Source organism: Ictalurus furcatus, chromosome 21 (assembly GCF_023375685.1).
Source record: "Ictalurus furcatus strain D&B chromosome 21, Billie_1.0, whole genome shotgun sequence".
NCBI lineage: Eukaryota > Metazoa > Chordata > Actinopteri > Siluriformes > Ictaluridae > Ictalurus > Ictalurus furcatus.
In genome coordinates, this window is record NC_071275.1 from 4,660,454 (window position 1) to 4,687,133 (window position 26,680).

The window sequence follows — 26,680 nt, forward strand, 5'->3', positions numbered from 1 at the left end:
AGGCAGCTGGGTTTTGCATGCACAAAAGAGGTAAGTGTGACAATCTCCAGAAGAAACGTGGCAGATTCTCCAAGATGCTCAGTAAAACTTACCAGCAAATTTCTTCATAAAACAACACAATGAAATTACAAGCTCACAATTTTTTATATTTTTTTTTTAACAAACCGGATTTTCATGAATACCATATTTCTTGTGTAACTGCTCCTGAACAAATTACAAATCAAATTGTTTGTATTCAGTTTGATAAATGCTGTTTTTCCACTGAACAAAATAGCCTCATGTAGATAGATTGTTTTATATGTTGCACTATAATCATGGAAGATCTTGATTTATTCCTTGGGATCGATTTTTAGAGCAAAAGTGTCAAATTAAAGACATGGTAGGTCACACTACAAGAGAGCTTAGTGTTTGACCTGCTCCAACACACCCAATTCAGCAAAGGAACGTGTTTTTTTTAATATAATTGGGTCAAAATACTGTGTGTTAAACCAGAGTAAACACTAAATGTTACAGTGGTTTGGCCGCATTTTCATTAAAGAATGAATTGAGAACTATTGTCCTTTTCACATCCTGTGATGAGCTTTTGGGCAATTTATCTGTATTTATTTCAGGAACATAAAATGTGAACCAGCCTTCTGTTTTTTTATGCATGCAAGATCTAGAAATCATTTCCCTTAAAAATTCATTATGTGTCCACCATTACTACATTTAAAAAGCTGCTTGAGACACTACAAGCATTACACTGTATTATTTTTCTTAGAACGGTTTTAATGATCTTAATTGCTTTTTTATCACCTCTGTTTACTGCTAATCTTTCGCTCTTCTTTTTAATGATTGCATCTTATTGGTGTCTTTTCATGATCACTTACTGATTTATTTATTTTTTATTCACCATCGCTTATTTGGTTATCATTTTTATTAGAGGTTTGGACAGGGATTGTTACTGGATGCAGGTCAATAAAGCAAGGCCATCACCATTGACAAGGTCATGATTCAAGAGAGAAGTGTCACCTGATCTCTCTACAAGCAGATTGCTGGAGTGGAGATAAAGCTTTGTCCAAGCCTACTGGGAAAAGCCCTTTACCCTCCACACGATCAATCCCGCAAACGCTAATGGTGCATCAATCCAGATTATACTATCATGGGATTCATGAAAAAGCTTTAAGCACACAGTTGCAAATGAAGCAGTGGACCCTCAGGTGTATCTACGTGTTTAACTATCTTGTCAGTGTCATTACAATAATGAGCAGTTTCCCAGAATTGTGTCAATAAATGTAGCTGCAGGAATAGGTTCCTAAACCTGGTGTCCAACTGTGACTAAATGAAAAGGAAAATCCCTTAATTGAACCAGAATTTCATCTTTTCTTCTATTGATACTATCAGAGACAGCGACACCAGGACAGAGTCAATACTATAACAAATGGGGATTAAAGATACATTATGTGCAATTTCACGGATGGGTTCCTTTCGCCCTCTGGCTGTAAGTTTCTCAAATAATGTTGACAGGATCATGGCATCAAGTTATTTCTCACGTATACCCTTGTTCTTCACAGTATTTTATATTTCATAGAGTGCAAACAGAATGTTAAACATGTAAGGCCAGCATTTGTTGTTTTTGGACTAAACTGAATAATGCTAATGGTGATCAGACCATTGGAAATCCTTTCAGTCGGCGCTTAACTGAAATCGGGGAAAGTGTTAGACTGGCCTCGAACATACAGTACATGTCTGCAGAATTCTCTACTATAACAGAAAGAGAATACAGGTCTGTATTCATAAATGTAAAATTTCGATCAGATTACTTTCTCAACGGTTTAGAAATAGGAAGATACAGAAGAAGGGGAAGTATGGCTCACTGGAAAACATTTAGTGTAAATTTGACAATAATTTACCGCCAGCAATGTACTCTACATTTACATGTCATCCATGACTGATTCTTGTTTTTACATGATGTACAATTGAGACAGGATACAACTGAGCAGAAGGTCATCGGCTTAACTCGAGAACCCAGCCATAGCATGTTAGCAGTGCTGAGATCTGAACATACAACCTTCTGATTTGTAAGACAAAGCCTTAACCACTGAGCCACCATGAACAGTTAAACTAGCTGGCACTGATTCAACCGCCTCTACCACTGAATTAACTCACACTAAAAGATAAATATCATATAGTCATTAAAATAAAGGGGACAAAAATGATCCACTAATTTGCAGATGTTGACACAAGGGCATTCGACCACTCTCACCCATGACAAAAAACAGTATACAGTATATACACATGTTTGACCCTAATAAGTACAGCTGAGTAGTTTGTGAACCTTTGTGAACTTTTTACATTGACTACGTTTACATGGACAGCAGTAATCTAATTACTGACCTTATTCTGAGTAAGACAATATTGTGATTAAGGTGTTTACGAGTTGCTTTTAGAATATTCCTTTTATGTTCCCGTATTACATGTTATAGAACATAGATGGATTAACAGCACACGTCATTACGTCACCACGCCCCGACGTCCCTCCAGAATTTCACGTATCATCATACAGTTGGTCTTCGTTATGGTACCGTGTACAGTTTTGGGTGTTTTTATTTTTAAATTTTACGAACGCTTCAAGTGCGGTTAATTATTTGTCATGCTGTACATGCAAATAGACGACTGCTTGAAGCCGTGGGCTGCGTCCCAAACCGCGTACTTACCGTCTATATAGTAGATGAGATACATGTATTTCTCCTACTATACAGCAGGTAAGTACGCGGTTTCAGATGCAGCCGTGCTCTCTTGTTTACCATCAAACGGTTGAGCACTGCAGTGTGTGTACGTGTCCCGTCGCAAAATGCGGTGAAAACTCCCACACGACGTTAACAGTGTGATTAAGGTGTGTACATGTCTGTAACACACGTCGATAATGCAACTAAAGCAGGAATACTCCACACGTCTTAATTCCATTTGTGTTTACTTCGAGTGTAACTGTAGTCGGATTAAGGTCATCAATAATCGCTGTTTACATGCTAGTTTCTTAATCTTAATCTTATTGTTGTGCATGTAAACGTACTGAATGTTTCCACAACAGCTCCATTTTTTACACTCCTAAAGCCTGATGGTAAACAATAGCAATATTGAGTCAGTCATACTGAAGCAGTAAAATTATTAACAATAAGGTTGACTGGGGTATTTTATTTGTCCTGAACACAGCAAAAAAGCAGACATATTTACACATTTTCTTCAATTAAATAATATAACAGTACAAACACATGTCCACCAAATGTAAAGGTACAAATGTAAATTTATAAGATTACACTCTAAAATGAGATAAAACACAATAAACACAAGCATGCGTTGGAAACATAGGTTTTTAACAGACCTGCATTCTCCCACTTTCTTTGCAAGTCATCTGGAGGATGTATTTTATTTATTGTCTATGAGGCATGAGTTTATAGGAACTGTCCTTATTCTGAGATTTTACAAACCACTGACAAATTTCAATAAAGTTGTTGTGAATCAGATAATTATCATATAATCCGGTAATTATATGTATGTGTTTATTCATTTGAATCAGAAACACACCAGATCTGAGTTGTTTAGGGTTAATGCTGTGCTCCATTATACTTAGAACTACTGCCCTCCTCCGACTTGAGAATGAGCAATGGAACGCTCAGTATTCCCAGTTGGAAATTTGGGCAAGGTCTAGCCGATATCTCAGTCAAAGTTGCAGTGCATACAGTGAACGTTAAGCATTACTCCGATGTTTATTTTTTAAAGCATTATTGTAACACTGTTTTTGAATTCCATTCAAACAGTATTTGGGCGATGTCTACTAAACAGGAATATATTTTTCTCCCTGTAGCAGGCTACAAGCTAACATAAAAATAACCAAAGGATAAGTGTTATATTAGTGAGTGGATTTATTTTGTTGGTACTTGTTGCTCTAGGTGGACAGTTAAATTTTAAGCATCAGTTTGCAATTATTACATCCCAACTGTTACCTCTTAAGTGAACTGCAATTGCAATATATATATATATATATATATATATATATATATATATATATATATATATATATATATATATATATATAAATATATAAAACATTAACAAGGCTCATCATTCTCAACTGTCTGGACCCTAAACTATGTTTGCACCTCGATTTGCTTTTTAGGGAACAAAAACAAACCAATCCTGTTTTGGAGCTTAATTTGGGGCCAGAAAATAATGTAAACAAAACCCAGAAATTTAGCAAGTAGTGAGATTTGTTGCATGGTAGTATTGTTTATTACATTTGTAAAGGCATATTTCAAATATGAAAAACTGAGTAAGCCTGCTTTGGCATGGGGTTGAAGCTAATTTGTATTCTGGGCCAGAAATAATATAAACAGAAGCTTTAACATGAAGAAACCAGTTAGATATCCATCTATCCATTTTCTACGCAGGGTCGTGGGGAGCCTGGAGCCTATTCCAGGGAACTCTGGGTATAAGGCGGGGGACACCCTGGACAGGATGCCAACCCATCACAGGGCACAATCACACACACACACACACACACTCACACACTACAGACAGTTTGGGAATAGGCATCAGCCTACAACGCATGTGTCTTGACTTGGGGAGGAAACTGCAGAACACGGAGTCAACCCCCGAAGCACAGGGAGAACATGCAAACCGGAGTGGAGGTGGGATTCAAGCTCCCAACCGCTTAGGTGCGAGGCAACAGTGCTAACCATTAAGTCACCATGCCCCTTCAGTTAGATATATTACAAGTATTTCTTATAATAGTTTTATATTTTTGGCACACTTGAAATATATTTTCACGTATGGAACACTTTCAAAAATAACAAACCGCACCTTTAAAGGAACTGAAAACGTACTGTTTTTGGTTACAATATTCACGATATGGGCTTCCATCTAAACGTCTCTCGTGGTTTCCGGAAGGACCACGGGCATGACGATGTTTACCTGCAAACTGAATAGAAAGATTTCTTTCTATCTAATGATGATAAAACCAACCGGTGTTTTTATTTATTCATTATAACTTTTTTTTGAAAAATGATGACTGAGACAACTTTGTAATGTCTTTGTTCCGTTGCGTTTTCCTGAGGAACTGAGTTAAAAGCAAACAGATTCAACTAACTTTTCACATTACAGCTAAATAATAATAAATAAATATAATACTTTTTTAATGTTCATATGTGGAGTGTTTAGAAGAAGTTTAGACATGTATCCAACAGAACTAAGAATTGCCCTGGGGCTCGTGCAGCACTTCTCTGGTAATCATCTCATGCTCATGGACCTGATTGGAAAGCATTTGAAATCTTCAGTCACATCTATGCGTGTTTTGGTGAATTAATTCGGTAAATCCATGACTTGCACTGGGGCAGTGGAGTTATCTACAAGGATAAGATGTATGATTGCTGTGATAATGACATTAGCATACTGTGACCAGGTAGGTCGGGATCAATCTTGTTAGACAAGGCTAAAAGCTGCACATTCAGACACTTCACAGTCCATGGCGAGCTCACGTCAGCAAAAAGCACCAACAGAATCCCATCTCTCTCTCTCACCCTCTCTCTGTCTCTCCCACTCTCTCTCTCCCATCTCTCTCTCTCTCACCCTCTCTCTCTCTCACTCTCTCTCTCTCTGTCTGTCTCTCTCTCTCACCCTCTCTCTGTCTCTCCCACTCTCTCTCTCCCATCTCTCTCTCTCTCACCCTCTCTCTCTCTCCCACTCTCTCTCTCTCTGTCTGTCTCTCTCTCTCACCCTCTCTCTGTCTCTCCCACTCTCTCTCTCCCATCTCTCTCTCTCTCACCCTCTCTCTCTCTCACTCTCCCACTCTCTCTCTCTCTCTCTCTCTCCCACTCTCTCTCTCTCACACAGACGCAAAAATGGTCGAGATGGTCCAAAACCAAGGCTAATGGTGCACTGATGTGAACGCAGCGTCGCAGCGTGTGTGAGTGTATGAGTGAGAGAGAGAGAGAGAGAGAGAGAGAGAGACGGACGGTGTGTTTTCTCCTTTCACATCCCCGTGCTGTGTGGCTGAAGACGTCAACATCCGCCACAGCGAGCCTTCGTGTCGGACTCCGGCGGGATTCAGGGCTTCACCTCGGTCAGTAGAAACTGAGAGCAGACCTAGCCGAGTTGTAGAGACGTTTCCACAGCGTGTCAGTCGGATTTACCGACCTCACAGAGTCAAACGGATAAACCGAGACACTTATTTGTTCAGGTTTGGACCGAATTCTCTTTAAAAAAAAAGAAAAAGAAAGAAAAGAAAAGAAAAGAAAAGAAAAGCTGACAGGATTTTTCTCGCGTGCGTCTGTGTTGATGTTTTTGGATGTCTCGTGCTGACCGGAAGCACCACAGGGATGGAGATGACACATTTCTTTCTGTGTAATGATACTGTTTTTAAACAAACCAGCGATGTTGTTGTTGTTGTTTATTTTTTTATATACGCGTGCGTGTTAAAACGTTTCAGTAATGCCTGAGACAACATTGTAATCTCCGCTTTGTTGTATTTTCCTGTCGAATTGAGTTAAAAAGCAAGTGGACTCATTGGGTTTTTGACATCTTGACATTATCACAGCTGAATATTTCTACAGTAATATAGACTACTCCATCAGGACTTGGAGATTTCTCTCCAGGACCTGTTTCATTTTCAGCCCCGCAGTCATTAGGAGTCAGTGTGCTGTTGTGAATTAACGTCGTCTCACGAGTGTCGTTATAGAGGGGGAACAAGAAGAAGAAGAAAAAGAAGAAGAAGAAGAAGAAGAAGAAGAGGCAAAGCTCATTTCCGGTGTGTCAATCAGTCGTGGCGGTTTTCTCTTGAGGGATGAAAGTAAAAGCTCCATCACTCTGAAAGGCTGGACTTGTTTTCCATTAAAGACCTCGCGCAGGAGAAAAGGGCGGGAAACTTGGCGCTCTCATCACGCGCTTCTTTCACGCGCATCCTCTGGCTTTCCGCGTTTCTCGTCCACGCTCCTGAGTTTCGGCTGTAATCATGGATCTTAGAGGCGAAAACGACGACGACAACGTGGACTGCGAGCGACCGGCGCCCATTGAAGTTTTCGCCAGCAGGTCCACTCTTCACGGCATCGCCCACATGTTCACGTACGAGCGGCTGTGCGTGAGGCGCTGCCTGTGGATTATCTTCTTCACCGGCTCGCTCTCCTTCCTCGTGTTCGTGTGCGCGGACCGCGTGCGCTTCTACCTGCAGTATCCGCACGTGACCAAGCTCGACGAGATCTCGATCCCGTTGATGACCTTCCCCGCCGTGACCTTCTGCAACCTCAACTCCTTCCGCTTCAGCCGCGTCACGCGCAATGACCTGTACCATGCGGGAGAGCTGCTCGCGCTGCTCAATGGCAGGTGAGCTCCCAAATCTGGCAACACCGAAACTACTTGGAAACAGTTGTGCTAACACTTCCTATCAGGACCATATGTTTCACGACCTATGAATGCATCCATAATATGTTATAATGCATTCACAAGGCATTATACACATTGTTAAAATAAATAAAATAAAAAAAAGGTAAGACTTTTTATGATGGCCATGTGTATGATGACTTATGGATACATCCATACATGTTATAATGCATTCATAAGGCATTGAAAAACTTTCTATGAAGGCCATATGAATAATGACTTATGAATACATCCATACATGTTATAATGCATTCATAAGGCATTGAAAAACTTTCTATGAAGGCTATATGTACAGTGACCCATGAATGCATCCATACATGTTATAATGCATTCATAAGGCATTATAACACTTTCTATGAAGGCCATATGTATGATGACTTATGGATACATCCATACATGTTATAATGCATTCATAAGGCATTATAACACTTTCTATGAAGGCCATATGAATAATGACTTATGGATACATCCATACATGCTATAATGCATTCATAAGGCATTATAACACTTTCTATGAAGGCTATATGTACAATGACCCATGAATGCATCCCTACATGTTATAATGCATTCATAAGGCATAAACATACTTTCTACGAAGATCATATGTATCATGACTTATGGATACATCCATAACATGTTATAATGATTCACAATAAATTAAAATGCGTTCTATGAAGGCCATCTGTTTAGTGACTTATGGATGCACCGCAACAGGTTATGCTGCATTCACAAGGCATTAAAACACTTTCTACGAAGATCATATGTATCATGACTTATGGATTCATCCATCACATGTTATGATGCACTCATAAGGCAGTAAACCACTTTCTATGAAGGCCATATTTATAATGACCTATGAATATATTCACAACATTCTATAATGCATTATACACATTATTATAATTGTTTTTGGTAACAGTCTCTAAGAAGGTCACATTTATCCTTACGCATGAATACATTCATAACGTGTTATAATTCATTTATAAATGATAATTATTTAGGCTGTGGAAAGACATTACAGGTTATAACAATGTTTCAAAATGCCGTTCTAAAATGTCAACAGAATGCACTATAAGCAGTGTTTATAACACACTATATAAGCCCAAGTTCACTGAGTGCATTATGTTCAGTCATAGACACACTACCAAGTTCTTTCAGAAGGTATAAAGTTGTGTAGTGTGATATCCTGATCATCTCTCAGGTATAATTTATATCTTAAAGAAAATAAACCAGTCCAAGTTCCCTAATGCAACACAAAGAGGAGCTCGGTTTCTTTAGTAGTTTTTATGTAATATGTTGTCCAAACTACTTATAACACATCATGCTAACAGTTCATGTTGCGCAATAAAGGCAGCTATAAACACAATAAAGACAACTATAACCAATAAATTATAGTGCATGCATGATAACATGATTATGAACGTGTTCTGAATTAATTGATTATAAATATAACCGTCATAGAAAGTTGTGCCACAGTTTCATTGTAAATAAGAAGAAAGTAAACGAGGAGAAAAAAAGCATTTAGGTAAAAAAACAAACTAACTAACAAAAAAAACAACAATTATCCAATCAGATGAGTGCAGTGTGGCTGGAAGTTTAGCCTGTATGGTTAAATGAATAATTCCAGGTGAGTTCACGTCTTAGGGTTGAATTAACAGCGTTTTCCAACCTAATTTCTAACCTATTCATGGCATGCGTAGTTTGTTTTATGTGTGTGTGTGTGTGTGTGTGTGTGTGTGTGTGTGTGTAATTACCACTGATTTCACTGAGAAAAGAACAAAAAACTGTGCACTCCATTCTCATAGTAGAAGTACAGAGCAGTTAGAAGTCTAAATAAATGTTTAAAAGATGCGGATATTAAATCTACACAGCTTTAATTTAATTGACAAAGCGTATTAAAAAAACAACTTGTATTGTTTGCTTTATTAACTCTCACACTGATTCTTATGTAACATGGATTTAGTCTCGTTGGACCATAAACTATTTGGATTTAACTACTAGCATGAGACTATGTTTTTTGTTTTTTTGTTTTTTTTTTTACAATAAATTTGCTCTGGATTGGAGCATCTGCTAAACGATTTCAATTTAAAGTTCAGTATATTTATCTTGCATTATTAGGAAGACACAGTCATGGGAGTATGTCCTACCAAAGCTTGTCTTATGTTGATCTTTTTACCTTTCAAACGCATAATCATCAAAACATTTCATCAGTTTTCATAAACAGATTAAACATGTATAGTTGTGTGACAAACACTGATAGGGTGATGTTTATTTAACATTTATGGAAGGAGTCTGGAGTCGGTAAGTTTCCCGACACAGAGGTTAGTTCCTGTTATTGATCACATTATAGTAGATATATACACTCGTTCCTTCAGCCAGATCTCCTATTGTTCTTTCTCTTGAAGCTAATGAGGAAAAAAAAAAAAACCACAAAAAAACCCACAGCTCCTCATGTTACTGGGAAACCGGAAAGAACTAATTCCTCTGTCCTCAAGTCTCGCAGACGTTCCATAAAAAGCACAGTGCGTCGTTCGTTAATAAATAAAAATGCAATTGTTGGCAAATCACAGTGGAATACAAAGAGGAAAAGTAAGCTACTCAAAAATATGTTTATTTCTTTATTATTATTATTATTATTATTATTATTATTATTATTATTATTTCTTCTTCTTCTTCTTCTTCTTATTCCTATTATTATTATTATTATTATTATTATTATTATTATTATTATTATTCTTGTTCTTCTTCTTATTATTATTCCTCTTCTTCTTCTTCCTCTTCATCTTCTCAATATTATTATTATTATTATTATTATTATTATTATTATTATTATTCCTCTTCTTCTTCTTCCTCTTCTTCTTCTTCTTCTTCTTCTTCTTCTTCTTCTTTTTCTTGTTATTTTTAATATAATTACTCTTCTTGTTCTTCTTCTTATTATTTTCAGTTTAAGGGAATCTTGAAAATCTGCTTCCTGCATCCTTGGCTTTAGAGCTTAATTTACAAGTTCATTTTACTGAAGCCTTAACGACTGCATCTACACAAATAAGTGCTACTCATAAACCTTTATTGATGGAATTTAATATTTATTGACGAAACGTACTGTAACTTCCCTGAGACTTTCCTTATAAGTGACTTTTGAGTAACCTGGTCTTCTGTTCTTTTCACAAATGCATACAGATTAAAGTCAAAGTTCTTGTCTGTGGTAATCACACAGATGTGGTACATAGAGATTCATTTGAAAAGAAGTACCAAGTACTGATTATATACTTAATAGTGTATCTTAATCTCAGTTCCTAGCAACATGAAACAATATTAATGGAAAGTAGCTCAAAAAGCCTTTCCCATGTATTGGGGATTGTCCTGGAGGGGAAGAGGGAGTGTGTTTCAAAATGATTTCTGGTACATTAGGAAATGAAACCAAGCACATCGTATTTCAGTGTAGTAAAAGCCTATTTTTTACTCAAACAGAACACAGGGGTTAATGTTAACTGATCCTGGAACATTATATATTTTGAACCAATATCTGTATATGAAAAGTCTATTCAGCTCAATCTCTAGAGATCCTATATGTAGCTGCATGAGCTGTCCGGAAGATTGTGTAACTTTATCCTGAACCGGTACATTATTGTTACGGATTATGATCTCTTTTAATAGTATACGTGAGCTCTCCGTAATGTATTTATGAAGATTGGAAAAAGACCAGGTAAGGTTTGTTCAACGTTCAGCTGTCCAGTTTGGGTGAACCTGTGCCCACGATAGCCTCAGATATCTGTTCCTGGCTGACAGGAGTGGAACCCGATGTGGTCTTCTGCTGTTGTAGCCAATGTGTTGTGCGTTCTGAGATGCTTTTCTGCACACCGCGGTTGATTGGTGATTTGAGCCTCTGAGCTCTCTCATCAACAAGGAACTGTTGTTTGTGAAAATCCCATATGATCAGCAATTTCTGAAATACTCATACCATCTCATCTGGCACCAACAACCATGCCACATTCACAGTCACTGAGATCACATTTTCTTCTAATTCTGATGTTTGATGTGAACATTAACTTAATGTGATTTTATGAACTGCACTACTCCCACATGATTGGCTGATTGCATAATTGCATGAACCGCTATTGATGTAATGTCTATGAAACATGTGCCGGATCTCATATTGTAATAATCAGCGTGCACAAGATCTACGTTCCTCATGGGTTCCTCATCACTATGCATCATTTGTACTCCTGGGATAATATCTTGAAGAAAAGATAAGGACAGATGCTTCCTAAGGAAGGTTCTATGTCCTTATTGGAAATGTCAGTCTCACAGTTCTGTTTAAATTCACTTAAGAAGCTCATATCTATAAAAAAAGACATCTGTGACTACGTTTACATGGACAGCAGTAATCTAATTATTGACCTTATTCTGAATGACAATATTGTGATTAAAGTGTTTACATGAGTCGCTTTTAGAATACTCCTTTCATGATCCCGTTTTACATGTTCTAGAGCATAGATCGATTAATGGCACACATCATTACGTCCCCACGCCACGCCGTCCGACGTTCCCTCCAGAATTTCACGTATCAACATACAGTTCGTCTTCGTTATGGTACCGTATACAGTTTTGGGTGTTTTTATTTTTAAATTTTACGAACGATTCAAGTGCGGTTAATTATTTGTCATGCTGTACGTGCAAATAGACGACTGCTTGAAGCCATGGGCTGCGTCCCAAACCGCGTACTTACCTACTATATAGTAGATGAGATACATGTATTTCTCCTACTATATAGGAGGTAAGTGTGCGGTTTGGGACGCAGCCGTGCTCTCTTGTTTGCCGTAAAACGGTTGAGCGCTGCCGTGTGTGATCGTGTCCTGTCGCACAATGCGGTGAAAACTCCCACACGACCTTATTAGTGTGATTAAGGTGTGTACATGTCTGTAATACACGTTGATAATGCGACTAAAACAGGAATACTCCACACGTCTTAATTCCATTTGTATTTACTACGAGTATGACTTTATTCGCATTAAGGTAATAAAAAAATCGCTGTTTACATGCTAGTTATTAATCAGAGTATCTTCTTAATCGTGTTAATATTGGATTATTGTTGTCCGTGTAAACGTACTGTGTTTTATACAAATTATTGGTAGCACGTTGCCACCAAGGTTCCTGAACTTTTGGAAGAACTTATGAGTTTCTGAACTCTTCAGAATGAGAACAGTTACTAGGCAGGTTCCTGCTGTGTGTTCTCACTGTGCTGCAGAAACAGTGACTGTTATATAAAATGACTGAAGTAATGGCACAGCGTGGAATGTTGCTGCCTTACAGCTCCACAGTCCTGGGTTTGATCCTGAGCTTCGGTTAGAGTTTCCATTGCTCTTCTCACGTCTATGTGGCTTTTCTCTGGGTTCTCTGGATCCATCCCACTTTTCAAACACATACTAATAAGTGGATTGGCTATGCTAAATTGCCCTTAGATGTGAAGAACGTGTGTGCGCATGGTGCTCTGCATCCCATCTAGGGTGAAATCTTCCGTCTTGCCCATAATATCACCAGGACTGGCTCTGGATCCATCATGACCCAGACCAGCATGGAGCGGGTGATGAAAATGACTGAATTTAGGATGCACAGTTTAGTCTTTTATTTTTTGCAGCTTTCCACAAATGGTGTGGCATGAGTGGCATATATAAAACACACTCTTATGACTTTGTGACTCTCCTGTGGAAACATGGACTAGAGCAAGTGTTAGTAATAGTTTGTTATTGTATGTAACTGAAAATGCTGGATGCATTTGACTAACAGGTTTTCAGGCTGTTTCCATGTTTCAGGATGATCCATGTTAGATGAGATGCATCGGCGTGTCGTCTGAAGACGGAACTGATGAGACTCTGACCTTTTGTACAAAGGAGGTAACACGATCAATATCACAAGTTTGCGTAAATTTAAAAGAATGACTAGAGCTGCAACAACTAATCGATAAAATGGATAACAATCGATTATGAAAATCGTTGTTAACTAATCTCATTATCGATTAGCTGGTCTGCCCTGCAATCTAGCGCATGAATTTTAGAAGGGTAATATCATCTCAAATGGAACATGAGAGTTTTTTTACTAACTGGAAGTATAAGCCATTTCGCAGACGATGGCACATGACATCAAACGCACGTAATGCGACGCCGCTAGCTTTAGCAGAAGTCTATGTCACCTTTTATGCCCATCATGACCTCAGTCACTATCAGGCAGAGGCGTAATCGTCAAGTGACAGCGGAAAAAAGTGTGACCCAAGTCCTCTAAGGCAGGGGGACATTTTATATTAAATGTAGTGTAGAAGACTGTAACCTGCAAACTTTACAAAGCGAAGCTTGTGTATCACGGACACACGACAGTGATGCATGAGCGCAAACTTAGGTTTCTATTCAAAATGCTCCACTGTGTGCAAGGGGTTATGGAAACAAATGTTTTAGAATGTTCAAATTGCGCGTGATCTCTGATCCCTCAGACGTCACTGTCTTAAAAACCGTCATGAGTCTGTAATAGAGATCCTGACATGGGCTCGGGAATACTTTGGTAAACCTTTGTCAGTCGACACCATTCGCCGCTGCATCGACAGATGCAAGTTAAGGCTTTACTATGCAAAGCAGAAGCCGTACATCAACACTGTCCAGAAGCGCTGCTGACTTCTCTGGGCTCGGTCTCATCTGAGATGGACAGTAGCACAGTGGAATCGTGTTTTGTGGTCCGACGAATCAACATTTCAAATAGTTTTTGGACAAAACAGCCGTCGTGTTCTCCGGACCAAAGGACGGCTGTGGCTCATTTGGTGGAGCGGGTTGTCCACTAATCGTAGGGTTGGCGGTTTGATTCCCGGCCCGCATGACTCCACATGCCTTGGGCAAGACACTGAACCCCAAGTTGCTCCCGATGGCAAGTTAGTGCCTTGCATGACAGCTCTGCTACCCTTGGTGAGTGAGTGTGTGTGTGAATGGGTGAATGAGACACAGTGTAAAGCGCTTTGGATAAAAGTGCTATATAAGTGTGCCATTTACCATTTAAAGAGGAAAATGACCATCCGAACTGTTATCAGCAGCAGGTCCAAAAGCCAGCGTCTGTCATGGTATGGGGGTGTGTCAGTGCTCATGGCATAGGTAACCTGCACATCAGTGAAGGCAGCATTAATGCAGAAAGATATATACACATTTTGGAGCAACATATGCTGCCTTCCAGAGCAGGACAACGCCAAACCCACATTCTGCCCAGATTACAAGCGCATGGTTGCGTAAGCAGAAAATGCGGGTGCTAGTATGGCCTGCCTGAAGTCCTGACCTGTCTCCGATTGAGAACGTGTTATGAAGCACAAAATAAGGCAACGGAGATCCTGTAGAGTTGCGCAGCCGAAGCTTGTAATAATGGATAATTAAATATATAAAAACAACTTAAAATACTATTGTTTATTAGCATCTTTTTTTCAATCTTGGAACCCAGATTCTCTCCTGTGAACAACAGATTTCCAATAAAACCATCAAGGCCCTCAAAATTGACTGTTGGCTTGGAAGGCATATTTCTTGTATGCACTAACAGAAATAATAACAAAACCCAGGCCTATATGTTAAAGTGCCAGTTGAATTTCAAAACTATCATGGCGATTAAATTAGCTTAGAAGGCAATCATGTCTTAATTATGTACTAATATAAATGAAAATTAACAACAAAAAATGTGTTCCATGTTCAAGTGTTTTTAACTATCCAATTAGTCAGTGCATTAGTTACCTTCTCACTTACAGGTTTCGTTATTCGCCCACGGGCACCGCACTCCTGTAATATAGACTGGCGATAGAGATAGTAGAGATAGTTTTGGAAAGGTGTTTTGCTTTGAGGTGATATATCAAAGACGAATTACTTCTGTGCTAATTAAATTCGGCTTTGCAAACTGTGCAGATTACTTTTGTTTTCTCCAAAGATCTGTCGAGCAACTTTTTAGAGTGAAACTTTGCACCTAAAACTCCTTCCTTCCTCCTTATCCATCTTTAGCGAGGAGGGTTCGGTTTGATGGTGCACACATTGTCACAAGTCAGAGGTCATAGGTCAGCCGGCACAGGAAGTAAACAAAATCCAGCTGCGTTAATTGTGTAAATTTTTTAAATGCATTAAATATTTCAAATGAATCACAAAAATATATTTTTTTATTTTGTGGTTAATTTTGACAGCACTAATATTTATATATACAGTGCCCTTCACTAATATTGGCACCCTTGGTAAATATGAGCAAAGAAGGCTATGAAGAATTGTCTTTATTGTTTAAACTTTTGATCATATGTTCAAAAAATTCACAAAAATACTCCACTTTCATAGATATCAAACAATGCTACCTCCCTTTGCAAGATAACAGCTCTGAGTCTTCTGTAATGTTTGATGAGGCTGGAGAATACATGGCAAGGGATCTGAGACCATCTGAGATCCTCCATACAGAATCTCTCCAGATCCTCAATTTCGAGGTTCACGCTGATGGACTCTCCTCTTCAGTTCACCACACAGGTTTTTTAAGTCAGTGGATTGGGATGGTCATGGCAGGACCTTGATTTTGTGGTCAGTAAATAATTTTTGTGTTGATTTTGATGCATGTTTTGGATCATTGTCCTGCTGGAAGATGCAACCACGGCCCATTTTAATCTTTCTGGCAGAGGCAGTCAGGTTTTCATTTAATATCTGTTGATATTTGATAGAGTCCATGATGCCATGTATTCTAACAAATTGTCCAGGTCCTCTGGTAGAAAAACAGCCCCAAAACATTAAAGAGCCACCACCATATTGCCAAAAAGCTCTATTTTGGTTTCATCTGACCATTGAACCCGATCCCATTTGACGTTCAATTAGTGTCTGGCAACCTGAAGACGCTTGAGATGAGATTAGAGATGAGATGGATGAGAGTAGAGACTTTTTTCTTGAAACCCTTCCAAACAATTTGTGGTGATGTAGGTGACTTCAGATTGTAGTTTTGGAGACTTTCTGACCCCAAGACGCACCAAACTTCTGCAATTCTCCAGCTGTGATCCTTGGAGATTTTTTGGCCACTCGAACCATCCTCCTCACAGTGCGTTGAGACGATATAGACACACGTCCAATTCCAGGTTGATTCATAACACTTCCATTTGACTGGAACTTCTTAATTATTGCCCTGATGGTGGAAATGGGCATTTTCAATGTGTTACCTCATATTTATATCCCTGTGAAACAGGAAGTTATGGTTGAACAATTTATTGTTCCTAGTCACCTAGGTGTAGTAAAAATTTTTTAAATATCAATGGGAATATACTTCAAATATTTTTTTCTCATATGAATTCATAAGGGTGCCAATAATTGTTGCACACCTATATTTAACAAATATATATATATATATATATATATATATATATATATATATTACTGTGAAGAGCAGTAAATGAAACAAAACTGATATTTGGTGTGACGACCATTTGCTTTAAAAATGTATTAGTAGTCTCAGGTATTACTAATTTGTGCAGTTTTATATGGAAATTAGATGGTAAGTTTTATTGAGCATCTTGTAGAACCAGCCACAGTTCTTCTGGAGACAGGGGCTGCGTCCGAAATCATGTACTGCGACAGTACTTACTGCTCGGCCGTTGAAACAGTACGTATTAATCAGTATGCGTGTGTAGTATGAATACAACCCCGGATATATTACAACCGCCATGTTGGCATTATCATGTGACCTTCGACGTCATCATAGACACAGAAATCTTAAAGCGACCACCAGATTAAAGCAACAGCACTAATGGTAAAATGCACATCAGGAACATGAACTGAATTAGTAATGTAATGTGGGCGGGGTTAACAGGCTGAGGTAAATTCATTGCCGTTAGCTTGGACGGCTAAGGCAGGATGGAGATCACAAAAAAGATTTGTTTAAAGATTTGTTTAAGCCTTCAACAAGTTAACAGTTTATTTGGGTATCGTTAAACAAGTCCTGTTTAACCAAGGTTTAAAATTTAAAAAGAGCCGACGCGACATTATTTTTTCTGAGTTCGTCCTCACCAAACCTGTTGCATTATGGGAATTTTTGACTCACGTAGTGTCCATCGGTTGCATACTGCAAAATCTCGCCGGAAGCAGTACGCCATCCGGGTATTTCTCGCCTACTGAGAATTCGGACATACTGCCCCTCTGACGTACTGCTTTTCGCCTACGTGTAGTAGGGTAGTACGCCATTTCGGACGCAGCCTTTGACTGTCGCACTTGCTTCTTATTTTGGCAGCAAAACCCAGCAGCCTTCATTATGTTTTTTGTGTGAAAAGTGGTCTCTTACATAATATCCTGAGATACATATCTCATGTAAATTAAACGCTGCTTTCCTAGTCACAAACCTGTAAATCATGAGCGTGTATGATATTTTAGTCACATCGCCCAGCCCTACTCAACATTGTACCGAAAAAATGAAGTATCAGCCAACAATTATGTCATCAATTTGTAAACAATAAGTGTATTCTTTGTACTTGAACTGCTCAACTCTACTGAGAATATCATCTGTTTACTCTCAGTGTTTAGTATTGCCATGTGTTTGGCTGGCTTTACGGGATGAATATTAAGCTCATTTTATTTCAGTGTCTTCATTTAAAAAAACCCTGGGTTAAAAACAACCCAGATCGGGTTATTTTTAGCCGGACGGCTGGGTAAATATAGGACAGAACACATTTTGGGATAAACAAACCCATCAGTTTGGGTTGTTCATTTTAACCCAGCAAATGGATTGTTTTTCAACCCAAGGGATGGTTTCTTTCCTTTTTTTTTTTTTTTTTTTACAAAAACGCTGGGTTCATTTTTTTTCCATAAATGGGTTAATATTTTCAGGGTTATTTTTACCCTTTGAAACTTTCAAATATACCACATTATAAACAAATATGTCAACATGGTATCGCCTTTATTTATACACAAGGTGTATACACAAGAAATGTATTGCTAGAGCTGCTAAAGTGGTGTTTATATATAGACTTTGAAGTAAATGACTCAAATAATCATATACTGAAGACGAAAACGTCAGATTTTGATCAAAGGAGACGTTTAAAACGTCCAAAAAAAAAAAAACCCCTGAGCAACTAACTTACGATCCAGTGGGCATTACAAACAAGCAAGCCAAAGCTAACGGAGATAGCGGTGTATTTAATGTCCTGTAAACCGGACTGGTATCGCACATTTTTGCTTTTTCTAGCGTACGGTAATGGTTTTATGGATAAATATGTTGACATACGTACGTAGCTTGTTTCTCCAAAATAAATCTAACAGTCTGTCCGTGTGAAAACTGCTACTTCCACCTGAGGTTCACTAACCCAGCGGTTGGGTTACACAAAATCTACCCAAGACTGAGTAAATAACCCCGTTAAATCACACCAAAAAGGCTCAACCCAGCGTTTGGGTAGAAAAATAACCCAGCATTTTCTAGAGTGTTCTTTTCTCTCAATCAAACATTTTGCCAAGGGGTTCTGTCTTCAACCTAACATTTACTACGAATCACTGAGTTAAGAAATATGTTTATTTACTTGTTATTGTTTCAAGCAAACATCTTCATGTTTCACGTGACAAAATGTCTTAAACTTAATTAAAGTAGCTATGCGCTGAATTCCCTGTAGACTAATTAGCTTAAAAGATGACAAGGGAGGTCTTCAGTTGTAGAAATGCTGCGATGTGTTAAGAAAGAATTTTCACTGGTAATCAAGAGCAACAGAAATTTTAAGGGCTTTTAAAATTTTTTTTTACTGCGGTTTGTTATTTTCTCTCTTTTTTTTCCTTTCACAGTTGTTCAGTTGTTGGCTGTGTGCTTGGCTTTGTTCTTAAGACACGACAGAAAGTGGAAAATGCACACACCCAAACACATACATGCAAACCTTGTATCCATGTATCTAATGGTCGGTCAGTCGCTCAAGTATTTTTAGCGTATTGATCCGGTGTGCAGTTTTGTCCCACACTCAGTGAGACAGTGCCTCTGCAGTATTAGAATGTCACGAAAACCGTCTCAATTTTCCAACACAATTCAAAGAGTGAGCTCTGCAGCTCATGTTACACACACTGTAGCTGCAGGGGGAGGTTATCGCATCCTTTCACCATGGCACTGGGTGCATTTAACGGCACGCTGCTCCATAGCCTGAGGGTGTGAGGCATTATGTAAATCTAGACTCTAAGCCAGAATTTGTCTTAATGCTCAGTGAAGTAAAGAAAGAGTCCTGCAGGCCACCATTGCATAATCGTTAACGTAACGAGGTGGCAACATCTACAACTAGCATTTACGATTTCTGACCCCTTGCTAGACCCGAAAACTACACTTTTCTGCTTTCATAGCAAGTTCTGGGTTCAAACCAAATGCCTGGCAGTGAAGTGAAAAGGACATGAAAGATGCACATTCTCCTCTGGTAGAAGTTACTTTTACTTCACTCTATCTAGGCTTCATCGAGGTGAACTCTGACCTGCGAATTCGTGAGCCCTTGTCGTATGAACCAACAGAAAACAAGTAGGTGGGATTGGCACATACTGTAAAAATAAAAAGAGCTGACTCGTGTCTTAGGGTGACTGGGGATTTTGTGGTAAAATTCAGTTGTTTTTTTTCTCTCTGCTGCTAGGATTTTTGTTAGCAATGTTTACACCTCTGGCTGTAGCACATGTAAGAACCATCATGCAATCACGGTTCACCAATCAAGAACCATACATTTGAATCCAGAAAGAGGTTAAAGTAGTGGCAAGCAGAGCTTGTAGGTAAAAACAGCAAGTATATTGTGTTGAGTGCCTCTTCGGAAGCATATATTTTTTCATTCAAGAAGTGTTTAATATCTGGAGGAGGGTCACTCATATTCACACTATGAGACTAAATACGGCTTGTAGCAGCAGTCAAACATCCTTTTTTTTTCCCGACAAATGGTGGGATCTGCATGGAAAATAATGGGCATGTAATATCCTGACAGGACTAAAATCATGAGACGAAATTATTTGGTCTGCAAATGTCTCAGAGGAAAGAGAAAAACACTCGGATTCGGCTGGAAATAAAATCAAAGAGTAGCAGGTGTAAAATAGGAAATTACCCCAACTATCCCATCCGAATATGGCTTAAGTTACATTTGTCGAGGTCTGGAACCTAATAACAATGAATGCAACAAACCTGTAGCATTAATTAGCAGTTAGATTTTTTTTTTAGTCTTCTGATTTGTAGTTTGGTCTTTTTTATTGCTTTACCAGTCCGTACAGGATTTCAGGAGTTTTTCGTGATTGTTGTGGTCAAAAACGCTTGATTTTTTTTGGTCCTTTTTTTGTGGAATACTACGTGAATTGACGAAATTGCAATTCCACGAAAATGTTTTTCACAGTGATGTTTGTTGGTAAATGAGACCTTTTAGCTGTGCTAACGCTCGACGCATATGATTCGAAGAGGGCTTCGGTTTGAATGTGCGTTGTGAAGTCACATGACTCGTCTTGGCCCAAATCCGCGGAAAATCTGCGGTACTTAAAAAAAAAACCGCAAGCTCCTCCAAACATTGCGGCGTTTGCTTGATTTTACACTAATTCCTGCGATCACAAAATAGCTAAATCCTGGAGGGACTGATTTATTCTTTTAAATGTTTTATTGTATTTTTATTTTATTTCATTGCCGTTTGGATTGACCTGAGTACGTTATACTCAGGAGTGGAAAAAGTACTGAAAAATGATTCTTAAGTGAAAGTATATATAAAGTGTCTCGGTTAACAGTGGGGGTTTCTGGTAGCTCTTGAACTTGACTTAGTCCATTAAATACTAAACGTTTCACATTTATCTCGCTTTCAAAACCGAAAATAGCCAGAAATGTAAATTCACTTACGGATATCTGATAATCAAATGCTGGAAACGCATCTGAAGTGTGCCTGATGTGATCGAACTGGGGGTTCGTTGTGACGTTTGGCGCAACCCTTACGTTATGAAGCCAGTGTGAACTGAGGGTAACTTTTATTACATTTGAATATGAGACTAAAACTAGACATAACATTATACGAGAGTGAGTCAACTGAAAAGCTAAAAATTGAATTGAATTGAATCTAACTGTCACAGGTGATCTTGTGACAATGCCTATGTGTAAAAAAGCACTATACTCTTATTTGAATATTTTGAATGCTTACATTTTAGGATGGTTCAAAAGAGAACCTCGAGCGGAAATCCTCTGTAGAAAGCCTTACCTCTTGCCCTAGCAGGTGATCTGCTTGAGCTTTGGATGATTTTTAGCTCAGGGAAGGTAGATATGAGCAACTTGCCAGATTTCCTTGTTGTCTCGGAACTAATGGTCCATTGCAAGCACGTCTGAAGACTCCCCAGATCATAGAAACAGAGGTAGATGATACTTGAGAATACACTGAAAGGGCATTTGTGGATGTGTTCCTGACAGGATTTTGCAAACGCTTTCCAGTTTTATCACAGTGTCTAAAAAAGGAGTGCTACAAGCATGCTACAAGCAGTCACTGCCTTTAGTGCTGTGAAATAAAGCACCTTAAAAGACAGCTGTGCCTTATGTCCTGAATTAGATCTTTACTGCATAAAATGTTGTGTGCAACATTGTCCTAAATGAGTGCTGATGGAAATGTCCAAAGCTCAGAATGCAATCTAATGCATTCCATTTATACTTTCCTAGCGAAAGTGTGAACCAAGAACTACTTACACTTAGTTGGGTTTGTCCATACAACCTTCCATTTTCTATACCACTTATCCTCAGGGTCGCGGGAGACGTGGAGCCTATCCCAGGGAGCATTGGGCACAAGGCAGGGGACACCCTGGACAGGGTGCCAGTCCATCGCAGGGCACACTCACATACACACTCACATACCCATTCATACACTACGGACACTTTGGACTCGTTTGGACTTGCCTACCATGCATGTCTTTGGACTAGGGAGGAAACCGGAGTACCCGGAGGAAACCCGGAGAACATGCAAAGTCCACACACAGGGCCGTGGTGGGAATCGAACCCCCAGTTTGTTGTCAAACAACAAATACGGTTCAGCAAGTTCAGCAAATTAAAGCATTAAGCGGATAAAGAACTACTTCTTACCATTTTAAAAGGTTGCTGAATCAGCTAAACGTAAAGCCTTATATGTTTTTCCTGCTGTGGGTTTAAGACCGGACTCGGTAGGTGTTCCGATCCATTTCACCTTCTACTTGTCATGCTAGAGAAAACGACTGAATTGTGCTGATGATGAAAGATGAGAGTGGAGAGAGAGTGAAGTGCAGAAATCACCAGCTGAAGCAGACTGAAGTGTACAGGAGAGAGAGAGAGAGAGAGAGAGAGAGAGAGCGAGAGAGAGATGACAAGCTGAGGCAATTAACTTGTGTCTCGTAAGCTAGGTGATAAACAAGGCTTTATCCCCGTGTAATTAGCACTGTTTGTGAAAGTGCACTGTTGCCGCACTGATAAACAGGTGCTGCATCTCTACTCAGTCTCCGACGGTGAGAGCCGTGTGTGTGCGTGTCCGTGCAGCCTCGGAGTCGTAGCATTAAAAGAAAGGAACGGAGAGACTTGCTTAAGGATGAGAGATAGGGAAAGCTGAGCATGGAGAATAAGGAATGAATTGGAATTGGAAACGTGGCATGGCCTTTCAGCCCCATAATTATGCACTATTATGGGGCACGAAAGCGTCAATGAAAATGAGAGATGTAACGGTATGGAAATTTCATATCACAGTTATCGTGACCAAAACTATCACGGTTATCAGTATAGTCACGGTATTGATAAAATGTGCTGAAAAGGTACAAAAAGTACTGATACACACACTGAAATCATTTAAACTGCTTTTATATTTGGCTATAAAGTGATGGATGGTTGTCACTAGGTTTGCTGCGATAGTCAGTGTTCCCGGTGTTACACAGTGTTTGGCATTTCACTTTCTCTTTCAAATTAGCAGCAGTTTGGGGGCGGCAATTGTTTAAATTGTGGGTTCATTATTATTCTTAATGAAAAACACAACAACAACAACAAAACAGTACAATGACAAACTTGCTTATATTGAACAAATCTTCCGCCATCTTCCCGTCAGTCGGCTCGCCTCGCTGTTCCCGTCAGTATGTTCGCCTCGCTGTTCCCGTCAGTCGGCACGCCTCGCTCTTCCCGTCAGTCGGCTCGCCTCGCTCTTCCCATCAGTCGGCTCGCCTTGCTCTTCCCATCAGTCGGCTCGCCTCGCTCTTCCCGTAAGTCGGCTCGCCTCGCTCTTCCCATCAGTCGGCTCGCCTCGCTCTTCCCGTAAGTCGGCTCGCCTCGCTCTTCCCGTCAGTCGGCTCGCTTCGCTCTTCCCGTCAGTCGGCTTTCCTCGCTCTTCCCGTCAGTTGGCTCGCCTCGGTCTTCCCATCAGTTGGCTCGCCCTGTCAGTCGGCTCGCCTCGCTCTTCCCGTCAGTCAGCTCGCCTCGCTCTTCCCGTCAGTTGGCTCGCCCTGTCAGTCGGTTCTCCTCGCTCTTCCCGTCATTCGGCTCGCCCTGTCAGTCGGCACGCCTTGCTCTTCCCGTCAGTCGGCTCGCCTTGCTCTTCCCGTCAGTCGGCTCGCCTCGCTCTTCCCGTCAGTCAGCTCGCCTCGCTCTTCCCGTCAGTTGGCTCGCCCTGTCAGTCGGTTCTCCTCGCTCTTCCCGTCAGTCGGCTTGCCCTGTCAGTCGGCACGCCTTGCTCTTCCCGTCAGTCGGCTCGCCTTGCTCTTCCCGTCAGTCGGCTCGCCTCGCTCTTCCCATCAGTTGGCTCGCCTCGCTCTTCCCGTCAGTATGCTTGCCTCGCTCTTCCTGTCAGTCAGCACGCTTCGCTCTTCCCGTCAGTCGGCTCGCCTCGCTCTTCCCGTCAGTCGGCTTGCCTCGCTCTTCCCGTCAGTTGGCTCACTCTGTCAGTCGGCTCGCCTCGCTCTTCCCGTCAGTCGGCTCGCCCTGTCAGTCAGCTCGCCTTGCTCTTCCCGTCAGTCGGCTCGCCTTGCTCTACCTGTCAATCGGCTTGCCTCGCTCTTCCTGTAAGTCGGCTCGCCTCACTCTTCCCGTCAGTTGGCTCGCCCTGTCAGTCGGCTCGCCTCGCTCTTCCCATCAGTCGGCTCGCCTCGCTCTTCCCGTCAGTCGGCTCGCCTCGCTCTTCCCGTCAGTCGGCTTGCCCTGTCAGTCGGCACGCCTCGCTCTTCCCATCAGTCGGCTCGCCTCGCTCTACTCGTCAGTCGGCTCGCCTCGCTCTTCCCGTCAGTCGGCTCGCCTCGCTCTTCCCATCAGTATGCTCGCCTCGCTCTTCCCGTCAGTCAGCACGCTTTGCTCTTCCCGTCAGTCTGCTCGCCTCGCCCTTCCTGTCAGTCGGCTCGCCTCGCTCTTCCCGTCAGTCTGCTCGCCTCGCTTTTCCCGTCAGACGGCTCGCCTCGCTCTTCCTGTCAGTATGCTCGCCTCGCTTTTCCCGTCAGTCAGCTCGCCTCGCTCTTCCCATCAGTCGGCTCGCCTCGCTCTTCCCATCAGTCAGTTCGCCTCGCTCTTGTCACGTGATAAATGAAATCTGACTCCTGCTGATCTGTGTTGCGACTCTGACTCATTCGGCTCATGCCGAATTGAGCAGACGCGTTCAGTTTTTAATTGTAGTGTCCGTTTTCACGCTCAAAAACAATCTTGCATGCTGCGCCTGCGTCCGTCAGACTCTTGCTGGGTGTGTGTGGACAGAATTTACCGCGGATTTTATAAATCACGATAATCGCGCACGGTTTTAATGATAATTAAATATACACTAACTGTCGGGGAAAGTGAATTTGTTACATTTACTCAGAGAAAAGTCTTGAAGTGCTTAAACCTCATCATGTATATGCAATTATTTGTTGCGCCAGCTGGAAATGATTTCAAAGTGTATTCTCTTTTCCAGAAAATTCCACTGGAATGTCATTGCTATTGCAGCTCAGAGATGAGAGCTGCTTACAACCTATGGCACATGCCTTATTCAATTATTTACTGGAGTGGGTCTCAATGTGGGGTCCGTGGGGTTCCCCCCCATTCAATTACAGTGTGGTATACTACAACAGCACGCCTCCAAGTGTTTTATTTCTTACATGCCACAGCTTCAACCTATTTAAATACAGCCCGAACGTAAAGCTTGAGGAGCATCCACAAAGACACCCTTGCATTAGGCTGACATTCAATATGACTCAGCAGTATATGAGTGAGTAAATGAGAAATGACCCAGCGTGAGTGCAGCATAAGAACCCAAGCACACATTATACCGGACAGTCACATAGGAGTGAGGGCGTTTCAGAAGCTCTCATTTGTAAATGAATGTGTGATTGAAAGTGGGTCCATAAATAATAGGCTCGGCATAAATGGCTGCTGATGATTGAAGAGGAAGAAAATGGCCACTGCCAGCCACTTGGAAATGGAGAGGGCAGAAGTGCCAAGCTGCTTATGACTCCAGCAATCACAAAACACACCACTCTCACTACTCATTAGGCATGTGCCTATAAAATTTTCCTATTACTAAAATTCTCTGAAGGTTTACCACAGTTTACTCTATTATTTTGATGCTGCATTTAAAAATGACTGCAAGAAAATTTATACACTTACTGAAATTAAACAGGTTCCTACATAATAGAAAAGTATGTAATTTGATTTTGATGAATCAGTGTAGAAGAGTCCTGTGTGGGTTCATTCTAACTAAACAGAAGACACACCTGAGTCTATTGAAAGCCAAGCAGTTGTGGCTCCTGCTTGATCGGAATGAAAACCTGCACCCCCACCAGCCCTTTGCGGATAAGATTGGACACTCTATGTTTAAGTGAATAAACAAAGCTGCAGTTTTGTGTGAATCATGTTTTTAGCTACGTATTTCTGTAATTTTTTGAGTGAGGTGTTAGTCAAACCAAAAAAAAGTAAAGCTTAGCGTTTATTAAAGAAAAAATCTGTTGGATGAGTATCAACTTAGTTTCAGTATCAGTGTCAGTATTAGTATCGGTGGTAGGCTGACTATACATCCTTTTTTCACAGGCAAGGTCCCATTTTTCGGACCTTAAAAAAGCGTCCGGACGGGATTTCTAGATTTTAGAAAATTAGTGGTTAGCACGTTCGCCTCACACCTCCAGGGTCAGGGGTTCGATTCCCACCGTGGCCCTGTGTGTGCGGAGTTTGCGTGTTCTCCCCGTCTCCCCGTGCTGCGGGGGTTTCCTCCGGGTACTCCGGTTTCCTCCCCCAGTCCAAAGACATGCATGGTAGGCTGATTGGCATGTCCAAAGTGCCCGTAGTGTATGAATTTGTGTGTGAGTGTGTATGTGATTGTGCCCTGCGATTGATTGGC

At 40.6% G+C, this 26,680-nt stretch overlaps 1 protein-coding gene across 1 annotated transcript in view; it reads left to right on the forward strand.

The window, feature by feature from the left end:
• Positions 1 to 6,626: 6,626 nt before the first annotated feature.
• The window catches only part of asic1b (acid-sensing (proton-gated) ion channel 1b), a 349,583-nt gene continuing 329,529 nt past the window's right edge, over positions 6,627 to 26,680 (forward strand). The window contains exon 1 of the mRNA XM_053652841.1: positions 6,627 to 7,353. Within this exon, the coding sequence (XP_053508816.1) occupies positions 6,986 to 7,353 (368 nt within the window). The 5' untranslated portion in view covers positions 6,627 to 6,985. The remainder of the gene's footprint in view (positions 7,354 to 26,680) is intronic.